The sequence below is a fragment of the Acinonyx jubatus genome, chromosome B2 (genome assembly GCF_027475565.1).
Source record: "Acinonyx jubatus isolate Ajub_Pintada_27869175 chromosome B2, VMU_Ajub_asm_v1.0, whole genome shotgun sequence".
NCBI lineage: Eukaryota > Metazoa > Chordata > Mammalia > Carnivora > Felidae > Acinonyx > Acinonyx jubatus.
This window is the reverse complement of record NC_069385.1, coordinates 26,944,292-26,959,290: the sequence shown is the minus strand read 5'-3', so window position 1 is coordinate 26,959,290 and position 14,999 is coordinate 26,944,292. Positions and strand designations below refer to the sequence as shown.

The 14,999-nt window shown below is 39.5% G+C and overlaps 1 protein-coding gene across 5 annotated transcripts in view; it reads right to left on the bottom strand.

The window, feature by feature from the left end:
- The window catches only part of NHSL1 (NHS like 1), a 131,877-nt gene that overhangs the window by 18,215 nt on the left and 98,663 nt on the right, over positions 1 to 14,999 (bottom strand). For 4 of the 5 annotated variants that reach the window (XM_053222190.1, XM_053222192.1, XM_053222191.1 and 1 more), the window contains exons 4-5: positions 4,389 to 4,581; positions 154 to 285 (exon numbers count right to left, since the gene is read on the bottom strand). In XM_053222190.1, coding sequence (XP_053078165.1) covers positions 154 to 285; positions 4,389 to 4,581 — 325 coding nt within the window. The remainder of the gene's footprint in view (positions 1 to 153; positions 286 to 4,388; positions 4,582 to 14,999) is intronic. The other variant, XM_027056775.2, reaches the window with a different exon arrangement.

The following is a 14,999-nucleotide window of genomic DNA, read 5'->3' as shown; positions in this document are numbered from 1 at the left end:
GTACCCAGTGCTGCACTCAGGAGAGAAGCTGGCCCTCTGGGGGCACCAAACGGCTATCAGAATGTATTGATCTCGTAAGCACCACAATGAGGTTAGCGTAGTAATGCTGAGCGGTAACGAGGGGCAACAGAATACAGTTCTGATGAGCCATACCTAGCTCCTTCTGTATGTTGTCAGGGACTCCTGTAATAGTCTTTCTCCTTTTGACTTTCTTCGGTCGTCTTACCAGAGTGTCTGTGTAAATTAGAGACCGCCGAAGGCTGGCCTGGCGATCGAAATTCTCCCCTAATATAGAGTAGTAGAACAAGCAAAGCAATGTTATTCTCAAGCAAGCCGACACCATGCACTCTCTTCGAGAAGCTTGTTGTAAAATGATAAGAAGGTTATTAATAATGATGTTAGCCAGTCTTATGATGATGAATGAATGCTGAAGGCCAAAAAAAGAAGGAAAGCACATTATCGTCATAAGGCTATTTTTTCATTTCCGGTCTACTTCCAAAGGAAGCACCTTGATCTCATTTGCACATGAGCTGGGGTAACAAGTGCAAATTTGTTAACATGACTTGAAGAGTGATTCTCTGTTATTTACAAAAATGGGTCATTTTGGAAGTGTTTTACATAGGCCCTATCGTCACCAAAATCACTCTTCACATCAGTGTAGGGTGTGGTGAAGGCAATGAGCCTATTGTATTCACGTGTTCTCTCTAGAGAGCAATATGATGTCTTGTCCTGTGTGAGGATACAAATAATCAAGAATTCTTGGATGCAGAGCTTTCTCTTTCTGTCAAGGAGGCTGACCATTTGGGCAGGCTGCGGTAATTGTTATGGTGTAGATACAACTGTAATGACCAATAAAAAGCCTTATAATGATAAAGTACTTTTACCACAATGAGACCCAGTAGCACTGCTGTTGTTAAAGCTGAACTGCTTTCTTTCTGCTTCTTGATCACTTTTGACAATTGATCTTAATTCAGACATTTCAGGTAGTTTTGCAATCAAACCTAGAATGCCATATGCACAGGACTGTTTTTTGTCCTCTCAAGTACGAACTTGTGTGATTAGCACACCAATGGAAACCATAAAATAATAAAGTAGCAGTTACTGATTGGTCTGCTTTAAATTCTTTCCCAGTTTAATTAAAGAAAGTTTTGTAGCACTGTCTCTGTTAAATGGTTATTCTCCTCAAAAAGAGATTTTAAAAATACATATACACACAAATTATATACTCCCATCATGCTTATGTTGTACAAAAAGAAGTATATAAACATTCACTCTTTTTAGCCATATTGACACACAAAGTGAGTATGTTGTAAACAAGGCACCCTCTATTTAAATAGGAATAAACTGTGATTAGAAACTTCTTTAAAGCAAAACAGAGGATAAAAGATCTGAATGATCAAAGCACATTTCATGTACGAAGCAACAAACACAAATAAATGCTTGCAACTTTGTTCCTAATGGAGAAAACCAGAAATGATTGAGAGAAGATGGTGAAACACCCGAAGGTATCATCACTGTAATAAACGCATCACTAAGTACAATAGCACGTATGATGCTTGTAAGGGGGCAAGCCATGACTTCAATGGTCCATAGTTCCCTGCCGCAGAGGAAAACAATTTCCTTGTATGAAGGTATTAAAAACAGACAAAACATCAACAGATAGCTGCATTTAGTCTCTACTTTTGCTTCCTTAAAAACAAAAACAAGAGATAAACCACTCAAATTCCAAGGAAATTAAGAAACAAACCACGAGAATGGACATCTAAGACATATGCCATTAAAGGCACCAAACTCTCCATCTTGCATCATGGCCTCAAATGTCTGTCCCCGATGGTGGACTAAACATTTCTTGAGGGTAGGTACCATGATTCTTGTACTTTAGCACCCCCTGTGTCACTCAGTTCAATGCCTGACACAAAGTAGTTACTCAATAAATATTTGTTGAGAGGCACTGGTTCACTCCCTTTCATTGAAAAACAGCCTTAGTCATGGTTACTACTTAGAAATAAACTTAGCTAACGGCAGACATTAGTACAAAGCCAGTGTGCCAAAACTGTTAAGCATGGTACCATCTTCCAGGTGGAAGGCTTTTAATCCACATGGCGAATAGGAAACCTACACATATATGCATTTCATTTGAAACATTTTTTTTTTCCTTCCTCAACTCCTAGAACATGATGATTCCCTACAGGACTATGACTGAGGGGATTAAATTGATTTTCATGCTGGCAGCTCATTGTGCTAATGTTCTGCTGCTATGCCTGGCCGGCTTCACTCTGGACGTAAAATAATATATTTATCAACATTTCTTTCCCCTGCTGATCCTGACTGAAAATCAAACCGGAGGGTCGATGTTCATCCAAATAAATGAACACATGACAATTCCCTACAGGAAGCTATATTTTAGTCTCAAAAGCCTTCTAGGGCTGCAGAAACACATCATTTAAAGAGGAGGAAGTGGTATAACCTAGGTCAACTCGACTGCTGAAAGTGGAAATTTTAAATTTAATGCTTCTTTGTATCAGAATAGTAGAAAAATTAACATCTTTATGTAATGCATGTATATGTATGTGAACACATGATCCAGAAGATGGATCAATACACATGCAACTAGATACTAGATTTGATTATTACAGTTCTGAAAATGCTAATCACTCAATTAAAAGTAAACTGCATTTTGACATAACTCATTTTGCTCACTTCTTTGTCATTTGCCTTTCCTATGTGGCATTTGAAGGCCTCCTTTTAAACTCTGTGTAATTCATATCTACTTAGTCATCAACAGGAGGGAATTGCAGCTCAAAGAAATGGCAATGTCTTCTGTTGTTACAATGCATTTCATTGCAAATGATTATTTCTGAGGCTGTAGTTACTGTTTTAATTTTCCTGATCTCAGGATAATGCATTTATCCTAATTCCATTAAGGACTGCCATATTTCATAGCACAATCTTCTTATCTTACAATATTACTTTGGAGGCATCTAATCATATATAATGTAATTTATGTTTCTGCTGCATTTAATCAATCAAATAATGTAATGTGTTTTCTTATAGAAAATTTGTGTCCACATATTCCATTAAGCAATAAACACACTTTATTCTGAAACACAGCTACTTCTAAAAATAACCTTAAAAAAATATGATCTAGGTGCATGAGAATCACACTTGGGAAGATCAATGTTATTTGCAAAGAAAATGGAATAAAATACTATGCTATTCCTTTAAGGCTTAAATACAATCAATGTGGGAGAATGTACCTGGAATTTAAAATAATTCATGCACTTATGTACTAAATTTCTCAGGAATTCAAAATAGATGTAATTTTTATTTTAAGTGTAATTTTTAAACATCTGTAAGGTTTTTTTTTTAAAAAAAGTCTGCATTAACTATCAAAATACAAAAACCTTTCTAACAGCAGACCACAGCATTAGCTTCAGAAATACAGCAAGGGTGCTATGGGTTTTCATCCTAATTTTTTATGAAAACTCAGCCTTATTGGTCACCTGATATTTTTTAGGTTCTGGCCCTAGAGGCCATGCTTCTGTAAGGACTGGTTATCGATGACGATTATTAGCAACCAGTTTCTCTTGAATACACTGTCCAACATTAACTCTTAACACATCTATTTTACACATGGTATGCTTCCCAAACCACAGACCTTTTTTATGAGGTACGGAACTGATAAAGCAGGAAAAATCTGGTGCCTTTTAACAGTTCCTCTAAGTTCATGAAATACTGTCTTTGAGCTTCATGTACCTTGTTATCTGTCCCCTTAAATATTACAGATGATTAAAATCTGAGCATAATATTCCAAAAGAACTTGAATTTGAAGATTATAGAATTCAAATTATGAGGATCAAAATATGACTTGACCATCCTCTTAACTTTAAAACAGTATTTTCATAATCCTTACTGTTAGTTCACTTGATATTCTTATTTTAAGCAATTTGAGAAGACAAAAGGGCAAGAAAATCTATCACTCAAAAATATCACAAAACTGTTACTTCTTCACTTCCATAAATACTACATAAAACAGCCCTTTAGAAGGGAAACGTCATTGTTTCCTTACCCAGGGCCACATTTAGAAGATGTTCCCAAATAAACAAAATATTTTAAAGAAGCAATTCAATGAAAAAAGACACACATTTTCTATGAATTCCATGACATCAACCTTTGGTGACAGCCCTCTAATCTTACAAGCAAGAGATATTTCATATGCACGCACACATATAAATTTTAGTATTCCTTTCCTTAAACACAGAGCAGGAAGCCAGACTATAGCTATTTACCTTTGATGTACAAGTGAGATGCTAAGAGCATATAACAAACAGAAGCCAAAGTCATTTTCCCAAGTATGTTTAGAAACCTATCTGTACAGCAAAGCATACCAGTTATATTAATGGGAACCACATCAGCCTGGATTGTTTGGGCTTGCTGTCGCATCTTCTCTTCTGGCGTTGGCAAAGGAAGTGACTTGGTCCAGTTCGTTTGAGTATGAAGGTCAGAGAAGTCACTTGAGGTTGGCGTGTTAGGTCTCCTGATGGAAATGAGTCTTTCCTCTTCTGATGAAGAAATAGAACACTGCAGGGAAAACAGTAAGTAGATGCTGTAGTGTGCAAATAGCTGGCAAAAACATTTAAAAATACATTCCTTGTTTAAAGCCTTTTTTCAACTAGGGCGCGGGCGCCTGGGTGGCTCAGTGGGTTGAGTGGCCGACTTTAGCTCAGGTCATGATCTCACGGTCTGTGAGTTCGAGCCCTGCGTCGGGCTCTGTGCTGACAGCTTCAGATTCTGTGTCTCCCTCTCTCTGTCCCTCCTCCACTCCGTCTGTCTCTGTCTCTCAAAAATGAATAAATGTTAAATAAATAAATCAATAAAATATTTTTTCAACTCATTAAAAAGCGAGCCAAAAAAAAAAAAAAAAACTGGCTACATTTAAGAAAGAAGCAATAGTTTGCAAGAAAACTGCTCATCATCTTGAGCATGACCCGTTATATATATGATTCACGCCGTCGCCTTAGTCTCTAAACCATGAGGTCTGCAAACGGTTTTGCTGACCCCGATATCTTTTCAGTTCTTCCTGTTTCTCCTATATTTACTGTGGTCAGAAAGCTTATGGATTTAGTTGAATTCTAGAAGCCCGGAGAAGCATCATGGCTGTGGCCATCGGTTTCCATTTTTATTAAAATTTTGTTTGCTCAAAGTCATTTCTAGCCTCAACCTCATTTCCTTCAGGCGCTGGCCTCAAGGAACATTTCTGGAATGATAGAGCTATTGTGTGCTCTTCTGAAACCATTTATATGAAAACAATTGGTGTGAAATTGTTAAATTCTAAGAAGCTGACTGAAGCTCTGCTCTGAGCCTTATCACAATTCCATGAAAACATTTCTGGCAGTGTCTGTTTCAATACAGATTAACATCCTAACTGGGGATCCTTTCTGCAATACTTTCTTCCCATAACATCTTAAAAAGCGGAAGCAAGAACGCTGTTTGGGGAAGCATTTTACCATGGACGGTACCATGGCCGCACGACAGTTGGCTCTTTGACAAGGAAGCTCCAAGAACTCAAACACAATGTGCTCACAAACAACAACGATGACAAAAAAGGGTGATTGGCTTTTGTTGAGAAACGGCAGTTTATAATACACAATAAATGTCTAAGAACTGGTCTTCGAGTTGAAAGCATTTAAACTAACTACCACCTCTGAAAATAAGGCGTTTAAAAGCGTTTTACTTCAGAATAAAAAGTCAATGAACCTTCCCAAGGGAATACCTGTGTAACCAGCACCCAAGTCAGCTCAACACTCCCCTCCCCAAACCACACACCCCTAAGCAAGGGTAACTACTCTCTGACTTCTAACACCCCACCATAGCTTTGTTTGCCTATGTGTGACCTAAAGGGAATCCTGACGTTCTCTTTTGTGACTTTCTTTTTTCGTTCAATATTATGTTTGTGAGGATTTATCTATCTTTAAGAAGCAGGCATTGATACCTTGCTGGATTTAATGCAAGTTTCTAAAAGCATACAGGTAAGAAATTTACAGAAGAAATACATCTGTTAGAAAGTTCAACCACTTAGAAGAACACTGTAATCACTGTTTATTACTATTGAATTCATCTTACTGTAAAATATCTGTTTTTATTCTACAACTACCAGCCCTGCACAAATTTCACAAGGACTACAGAAGAGCCAATTAAAATAGTTTGGTATTGGGGCGCCTGGGTGGCGCAGTTGGTTAAGCGTCCGACTTCAGCCAGATCACGATCTCGCGGTTCAGGAGTTCGAGCCCCGCGTCAGGCTCTGGGCTGATGGCTCAGAGCCTGGAGCCTGTTTCCGATTCTGTGTCTCCCTCTCTCTCTGCCCCTCCCCCGTTCATGCTCTGTCTCTCTCTGTCCCAAAAAATAAATAAAAACGTTGGAAAAAAAAATTTAAAAAAAATAAAATAAAAAATAAAATAAAATAAAATAGTTTGGTGTTGGGGGATAGGGCCTAAACTAAGAATCCAAAGACCTGAGTCTATTCACTTTATACCTGACAGTCTCGTGACTTTTAGGCTCTTCTTGAACCCTTCCTTTGCTGTAAAGTGGGGCTATATGTTTCCCTCCTGAGTCCCACAAAGAGCCATTCTCAAGACCTAATGAGATAAGGGCTGCCTGGGTGACTCAGTTGGTTAGGCCTCCAACTTCAACTTAGGTCATGATCTCGTGGTCCATGAGTTCGAGCCCCATGTTGGGCTCCGTGCTGACAGCTCAGAGCCTGGATCCTGCTTCAGATTCTGTGTCACCCCCTCTCCCTGCTCCTCCCCTGCTCACACTCTGTCTCTCTCTCTCTCTCTCAAAAATGAATAAATGTTAAAAAAAATTATTAAAAAAAAGACCTAATGAGATAAAATCTCTGAAAATATCTATGGCTGTTAAACATCATGGAAATAAAGGTGATGGTCCTATAAAAGTGACTTTAGGAAAGCAAAATCATGGGGGCACCCGGCTGGCTCAGTCGAAGAACAAAGGACTCTTGATCGTGGGTTGTGAGTTTGAGCACCAAGTTGGGTATAGAGGTTACTTAAAAAAAAAAAAAAAAATCTTAGTAAAAAAAAGAAAGAAAGCAAAATCGTGAATTGACAAGTTCATTACTTTTTCTTTTATTGCAAAAAGACTACCAATAATAAAGGTGTTGTGGAAATAGATAATATAAAATAAATCATAATGAAACATCTCTATTTTTGACTTTATATTCTTGATACGTAAAAATGTAAAATGATATGGTAGTTTCTTCTCCACCTAAGGAAAAGACGTTTGTAATTAAACTGACAAATAAATATACTCGATTTATAATGAGCATATGTTACCGACATCTGATAATGATATTAAATTACATCGGATTATGATATTAGATCACACCATATCCATTTCACATTTGATCCAATTCTGCTTAAATGGTTACAACACCTATCAGTGGTTCCAACTCCTACCTATCCTTGAAAGATAAACAAGGGAATGTTTGAGTCCGCAGTGGCAGCGAAGCCACAGTGATATAAATAATTTCCAGCCTTTTTGTACTTGTACCACGCTGGTTACACGTGACTTATAATACATATTCTCTACCCTTAAGATGCAGACTCCCCCTGCCCCCCAGGCACACACACAAGTAAATTAAAACTAACTGTATATGAGAATTTCATGACAGTTCGCATAAAGGTCTCATGTCATGACTGAATCTCAACGTTGCCAATTAGAAGGTCACTCCAATTTTCTGATACACACACAGAAATAATTTCTCAGGTAATCTTGAAATACAGCACACACTTTCAAGTCTACAGGAAGCAAATCCTAACGAAACCAGTTTAACTGAAAAGTAAAGCTACAGCTTGATGAAGAATAAATAGCACGGTGACATGCTGCAGGGAGGGTTCCCTTTTCCACGTGACACCTGCCAAGGGAGATGGTGAAGCACCGTTCCACAGTCTGTGTGCATCTCAGTGGTGCCCAACAGCCCTAGTAACCTACTTTTCTTGTAGCTGACTGACGGCGTCAGAATCGATAACTATCACAAAGAGAAAGTACTTGAGTTTAGCCTGGTTGCCGTGGGATGACCGCCAGGGAGAGCTCCAGTATGACAACTTTCAAAGGTAATCTATTATAAAGGGCTCTCTTCATTTGTGAGACAATTTCCCAAGCATGGCAGAGAATAAAGTTCTATGCAAATGTGACTATTACACAGTGCTACAACTAAGGAAAGATAAAAACCAGGACGGTATGACTTCCAGAACGATCGCACTCCTATCCTTCCTAGGATTTATAAATCCAGCAGGGGCGCAGGGAACCACCTCCTGCGTCTCAATAGCCGAACACATCATGATTACTCCATTAAGATGGACACTGTAATCCTCTGGATTATGTTAGCCTCTTACCTGGCCTCCACATTTCTGCCTATTGTGCCCACCCTCCCACTCCAAGTCTACGTCTCAACACAGAGGCGTGAGGCATCCTTTTAAAATTTAAGTCAGATTGTGTTGCTCCTCTGTTCAAACCCCCCAACATCCTTACCATGACTGACAAGACCCTACATGATCTGCAAACGGCTCACCACTCCCTCTGACCTCATCTCCTACTATTCAGTCCCTTATTTCACTCTAGCCACTCCATCCTTTCCGTGTAGTCTCTTGTACATATCATGCACACTTCTGCCTCAGGGCCTTTGCACTTGCTGCTCCCGTTGCCTGACGTGCTCTTCCCTTAGACATCCACACCATCTTTTTCTTCATGTGTTTATTCAAGAGTCTCCTTCTTGTTGAGGTCTTACCTGTTGAGCATACTTCAAATTTCAACTCCTCCCTAATATTTTATATCTCCCTTCACTGCTTTTTCTCTTTAGTACATATCAATAGTATACATATATTTTAGATATTTACCTTGTTTTCTCTCCCATGAGAATGTAAGTTCCAGGAAGCTTTAAATCAGAATTTCATAGAGAACTATTTCAGGATTTTAGCTAAAAAAGGGTCACCATTTATTTACTGGCTGCTACATGCCTTGCTCTGGGTTACAGACTTTATAGAAATTGGCACCTCATTTAATATTTATAGCATTAGCTTCATTTTATAAATAAGGAAATAGAACTAAGTAATTTTACTCTTGGGACGTTCACAAGTGGACAACTGGGATTAGAACCCGGACTTGACCCCAGAGTCTCTGCTGTTTAACAGTGTTAAAATAACAACTTGGCAATATTTGCAATAAGTTACTAGGTTGTCTGATCTAAAGATAAAACCTCCATTTATATCTCTTCTTCAAGAACAAACCTTTTAAAAATCTAGAAAAGCCACCGCAGTGTGGTGCAGTGGAAGAAGCACTAAACCCTGGAGTAAAACACTAAGTACCAGCATCTTGGCTCTTGTCATTTACGAGCTATAGGTTTTGAGCAACTCAACTCCCTCTGTTGAGAACAGAACAACTCAAATAGCTTCACCATGCTTCATATTAATGGACTGCCTCAATATAGAGTGAATTACTTTTTTCAAACATGGAGTGTAAAGTTGCCTTGCTTTCGGACCTTAAATGCAATTTTTAAACCTGTCCGTTGATCAGTAACGTTCCCTGATACCCCATACCCTGATCCCAGAAGGAATGAAGAGTCACAAATGAAAGGAGAAACCACAATTCCTTGTGCCAGATTACTTAATTTAGAAAGGGAAATCACTGGCCACACCAGCAGTTGTTGTGTAGATTTGGGATGCTGCAGACCTGCATTTCAGAGACTCCTAGGTCCTGTCTGGAAGCCAGACAAGCTCCCACCAGATGGACAGTGGAGCCTGAAACATGGTCTCTTTGGCAGGTGGCCAAGTTATCAAAAAGTGAGCTTAAATGTGAATCACAGATTAGCCCAGGCTTTTTCCTTTTTAATCTGCTATGCTCCTAGCAATTAAAAAATGTAATTATAATCAGAGCTAAATTTAGCATTCATTTAGCAATTATTACATGAAAATGAATGTAGAACAGATGAAACTATACAGAGTATTATTATTATTTTTTTAATTTTTTAATGTTTGTTTATTTTTGAAAGATAGACAAAGCATAAGCAGGGCAGGGGCAGGCAGAGAGGGAGACACAGAATCCAAAGCAGGTTCCAGACTCTGAGCCACAGGGCTTGAACTCATGAACTGTGAGATCATGACCTGAGCCAAAGTCAGATGTTTAACCGATTGAGCCACCCAGGCGCCCTTATGTAGAGCATTAGTTAAAAGAATACTAACATACACTCCACTCCTTTTTGCAGGACATTGACTCTGTCTTTGATGTTGGGTTTTTTTTGTTTGTTTTGTTTTGTTTTGTTTTGTTTCCCAGAAGGAAATCTGTCTTGGGTTGACTCTTGGTTTTCCAGATCATAGATGGCTTCATAAGGTGTCGAAACTTCCGCAGCCTTTTTTTGCCTATATGTGCTTCTTCTACTTTCAATATACTTAGACACAAAAGATCCTGACTTACTTCTGTTCTCTCCTATCCCCTCCCCGCCAACCCCAGGCTCAACAACAACAAAAAAAGCAGGGGCAGTGGAAATGGATCCATACGGAAGCACGGTTCTTGGCCCATCTAGCGGCTCCCTGATGGCCAGATGGTGGTGTCCATATCCACAATATTAAATAGCTTCAATTGTTCTTTCTCTCCCCATCAGCATATTAGTCCTTTTACCACAAAGCCAGCCCCTTTGTCATTATTACATGTTGGATTAAAATATTGTGGACTGAAACTAATATTGTGGACTGCATATTAAGGATCTTTTCCTTAAAAGAATGGAAAATACTTAAGACCTTAAATGTTTAAACTGATATAGTACTTCTTACTTATAATCTTTTCATTTTAATAAATGATATATACAAAATATATAACATAATGAATATTTCAGAACTTACCACCCAACCCGTGACTTACACAAACTATTACCAATAACTGCATCTACCTCAGTGCTCCTCCCCGCCTTCCCCAAGATAGCCACTGTCCTGAATTGTGTGTTAATTATCCCCTTACTTTTTGTTATATATGTACCAATATGTGTAACTTACATGTTTACTGACTTTTATAAAAATGGTTCATTCTCGGTGTTGTGTTATTTACTTATGTTTCTAAGACACATCCATGTTTCTGTGTGAGCCAACAATTCATTCATTTTACTGGGTATACATTCCATTCCAATACGTATTTATTTATTCACTCTTTTACTAATGTAAAAGACTGCTTCACTTTTAAGGGTGCCGAAGGTGTTCACTACCATGATTGTGGTGATGGGCTCATGTGTGTACACATATATCAAAACTTACTAAATTGTACAATTTAAATATGCGTATTTTATGTAAATTACATCTCAAAAACACTGTTTTAAAACCGAGATTTCAGTTTCAGTATTTTAAAACTATGTGATCTTACGCAAGCGATATAGTCTCTCCAAAATGCAGTTTCCTCATCTGTGTTATGGGTACAATCCAAGCTACTTTGCATGGTTGCAATAAGTATTAAATAGATTCACATATAGCACGGAGCCTAGTCTCTGGCTCCTGAACTTTTCCACATGTTGGGAGATACAGAGGTATACGGATAGCAACAAGACAGGAATGCTGTGTCCCCATGTAAAGGGGAAGGCAGATATGAATGGAGCCTTATTCCAGTTTAATGGGGTGTTTGCAACAAGAGACACTGGAACAATTTACTGGTTTGAATGCATAAAGGTCTGGAAAAGTGACAGTCCCCAGGCTTCTCATTCCTGCTTGCAAGATACAAAGTAACCAAGGTGTCCCAAACTGGGAAGCACTGAACACAAGGAGCTAGCATAGACTCCTCTGGGTTTCCACTGTGCCCTGGAATTACTCACAGAGACCCAATACAAATGACTGCACTAGAGTCATCTAGGGCATGGTTTCTAGACCATAAACCATCCTAGGCCAGGCAGTATGTCTGTATACTGAGACGAAGTGGTACTTAAGTGGTTTTTGAAACAATGGTATGAGTGAATGAATGAATAGCAGACAAGTCAACAGTGGAATGAAAAATGCCAACAACAGGCATAATAAGAAGGCATTTGGGGAGTGTAGTAATCTCCCCCTTTTGTTTCACCAACATGGTGCAAGGAAGAGAAATGGAATATAAAGCGGAGGCCCTACATTCGCGTCCTCCCTGATGCATTCTAGCCATGTGGTCTTGGGAAAGCTATTTCATAATTCTGAGTCTTGGTTTCCAGATCATCAAAATGATAGCAATGAGGCGTGCCTGGGTGGCTCAGTCAGTTAAGCGTCGGCTCTTGACTTCAGCTCAGGTCACGATCTCACAGTCTGTGAGTTCGAGCCCTACATCGGGCTCTGTGCTGACTGCACGCAAAGCCTGCTTGGGGATTCTCTCTCTCTCTCCCTCCCTCTCTCTCTCTCTGCCCATCCCCTGCTCATGCGCTCTGTTCTCTGTCAAAATAAAGAAATAAACTTAAGAAAAATGATAGTAATGATTATTAAAATACTTCTTCCATTGGAGTTCCTGTGGGAAATGAGATATAACTTGGAAAAGTCTGGCAAGTGTTCTAAAGTAAAGTTAGTGCTAGTATGACCTCTAGTAGTTCTATTTAGAGATAACCAACAAAGACACAACAATGGGAAGTTTGTTAGTAGTTGCTGAAACCTCTCAAATTTGTTGCTTCAGGCAGGAAATTCTTTGCGGAAAGTCTATAATAAAAGACTTAGGGGGAGTGGGAGAGTGGCCAAATTTCATTGTCCGTGGAGTCCTTTTCTTTGTAGTCTGGTTTGAAAACTCAAGCAGTTTAGTAATACTGAACTAGCCATTATTTGAGCATATTCTATGTGCCAGGCACCAAGTGAAGACTTTCATAAACATTAATTCATTTCAACCTCACCACATCCCTCCCCAAGGAAGGTAAGGTGGCTGTGTAACTTATGATCAAAACCAGAACTCCTCTGAAAGTGAAAGGGGGTGCTATTAATAATTACGCAGGACAGCAGCTGTAACCAACAGGACTGTCCTGAGCAAACCAGAACATGGGGCTTCTAACTCTTTACAGCGAGGAAACCGAAGCTCATGGAGAGAAGCAATTTACCCAAAACCACTCAGCTTCAACAGGTGGACAGGCTGCCCCAAACCGGCGATCTCAAGCATCATGTTATATAAGCCTCCGATATGTGCAATTACAGAGCAAGTCTACTATCCCTTTTGACTTTTCAAAGTCCTCCTTCAATTGAAGTATCTCTCATCAATGAGGACTAAAACAGAACCTGAGATGCTAGTTCAAAGAATAACAGGAAATAGAAGATTTCAGGTTACATCAGTACCATAAAAGCCAACCTTTTATTGCCATAATCCCAGTCTAATTTACGTGTTTGGGAGTTAATTTTATATAAGAGATTGAGCAACTCATAACTGACATCCTTTCTGCTGAGACAATGGGGCCTCTATGAATGTTTCCCTGATTCAGTGAACATATCATCAAACATAACCTCCAACAATGGCAGTTGGGGAGATGCCCTATCGACTCACTGGAAATATTTTGGCACGCATAACTGAACTTCCTGCAAATACCGGAAAAACCTGTTTGGTAGTACCTGGTACACACTGAAAACTGAAAGAACACTCACACACACACACACACACACACACACACACACACACACAAGGCTGCGACTAGCATAATACTAAAGCACTGACTTATTCTCTGATTTCACGGTTGGAAAAAAAAAAAAGGTGTTCTGTGAGATTTCTAAAGCCCTTTGCAGACAGCATTTCTCTCATGCAAGTTTATATATAACATATATCGTTGGAAATAGTTATTTTTCTTGCTACACTTTGAAAGATACACGTGGAGATAATTAGCAAAGTACCATTCCTTATACCATAAACCGGAGTCTTGCTTCGTAAACATGGTTTGCATTAGGATGATTATTCTAGAACAATTCTCTAGAATAAACACCCGGAACAGATGTCCCCTAGGTTCTTCTAAACGTATGTCTTTAGCTTTTACCTTATCAGCAGCTCTCCTTTTAGGAGCGTGCTTCTATCCTAAGCACATAATAGATGCTTCCTATTGCCGAATGCAAATCAGATGCTTTTCATTCTGTGTACCTCTTTCCAGGTCAGAGCATTTGTAGTCTAAGCGTTTGTTAACTGCTGTGTAGTCCACTGCTCTCCTCACCCTACCCCAACTCCTACCACTTACCTAGAAAATACAAAGTAAAGGCTTTCCCCAGCATTTTCCCTCAAATTTGACCTCTACATACTCTGTATCTAAAATAACCCCAACTGTTAAAATGACTTTTAAGAGCATGCATGGCACTTAAGGGTCTTGGCCTTAACACGGAGACCATACACTGCTGGCTAGGAGCCCCTTTTATAGTTACTGAACTCCCACCTGATTTCAAATGTCAACTCGATCACGTACTAAATCCCATGAAGATTTAGGTAGACTTCTGGTCTCTATAGTCTATGTTTAATATTCTGTCCTGCTGGCCTGTACATTCAGATTCCACACTGAGCAATTCCTGACTCTTTTTAGCACCTGGTGAGGCGAGTAGTTCTCCTTCCTCATTGCTCCTCTAGGTTACAGCTTTCCCAGCTATGACCCTTAGATCCTCTCTGGTCCTTCCCTTTCTCTGTCCATCCCCCAAATCACTCTTACACCAAAACGAAACTAAACCACTCAACATCTTATTGGTGTTGTGTTAATTCTATAAGTCAACATGGGCAGAAATGACAGCTTTCTGATACGGAGTCATCTCATCCAAGAGCATAAGAGAGAGAGAGAGAGAGAGAGAGAGCGAGAGAGAGAGAGAGAGCGCCAGTGCGCAAGAGCAGGAGAGAGAGGCAGAGGGAGAGACAGAGAGAATCCCAAGCAGGCCCCGCACTCAGTGTGGAGCTGACATGGGGCTGGATCCCACCACCCTGGGATCGTGACCTGAGCTGAAATCCAGGGTCAGATACTCAATCGACTGAGCCATCCAGGCACCCCGTCTGCC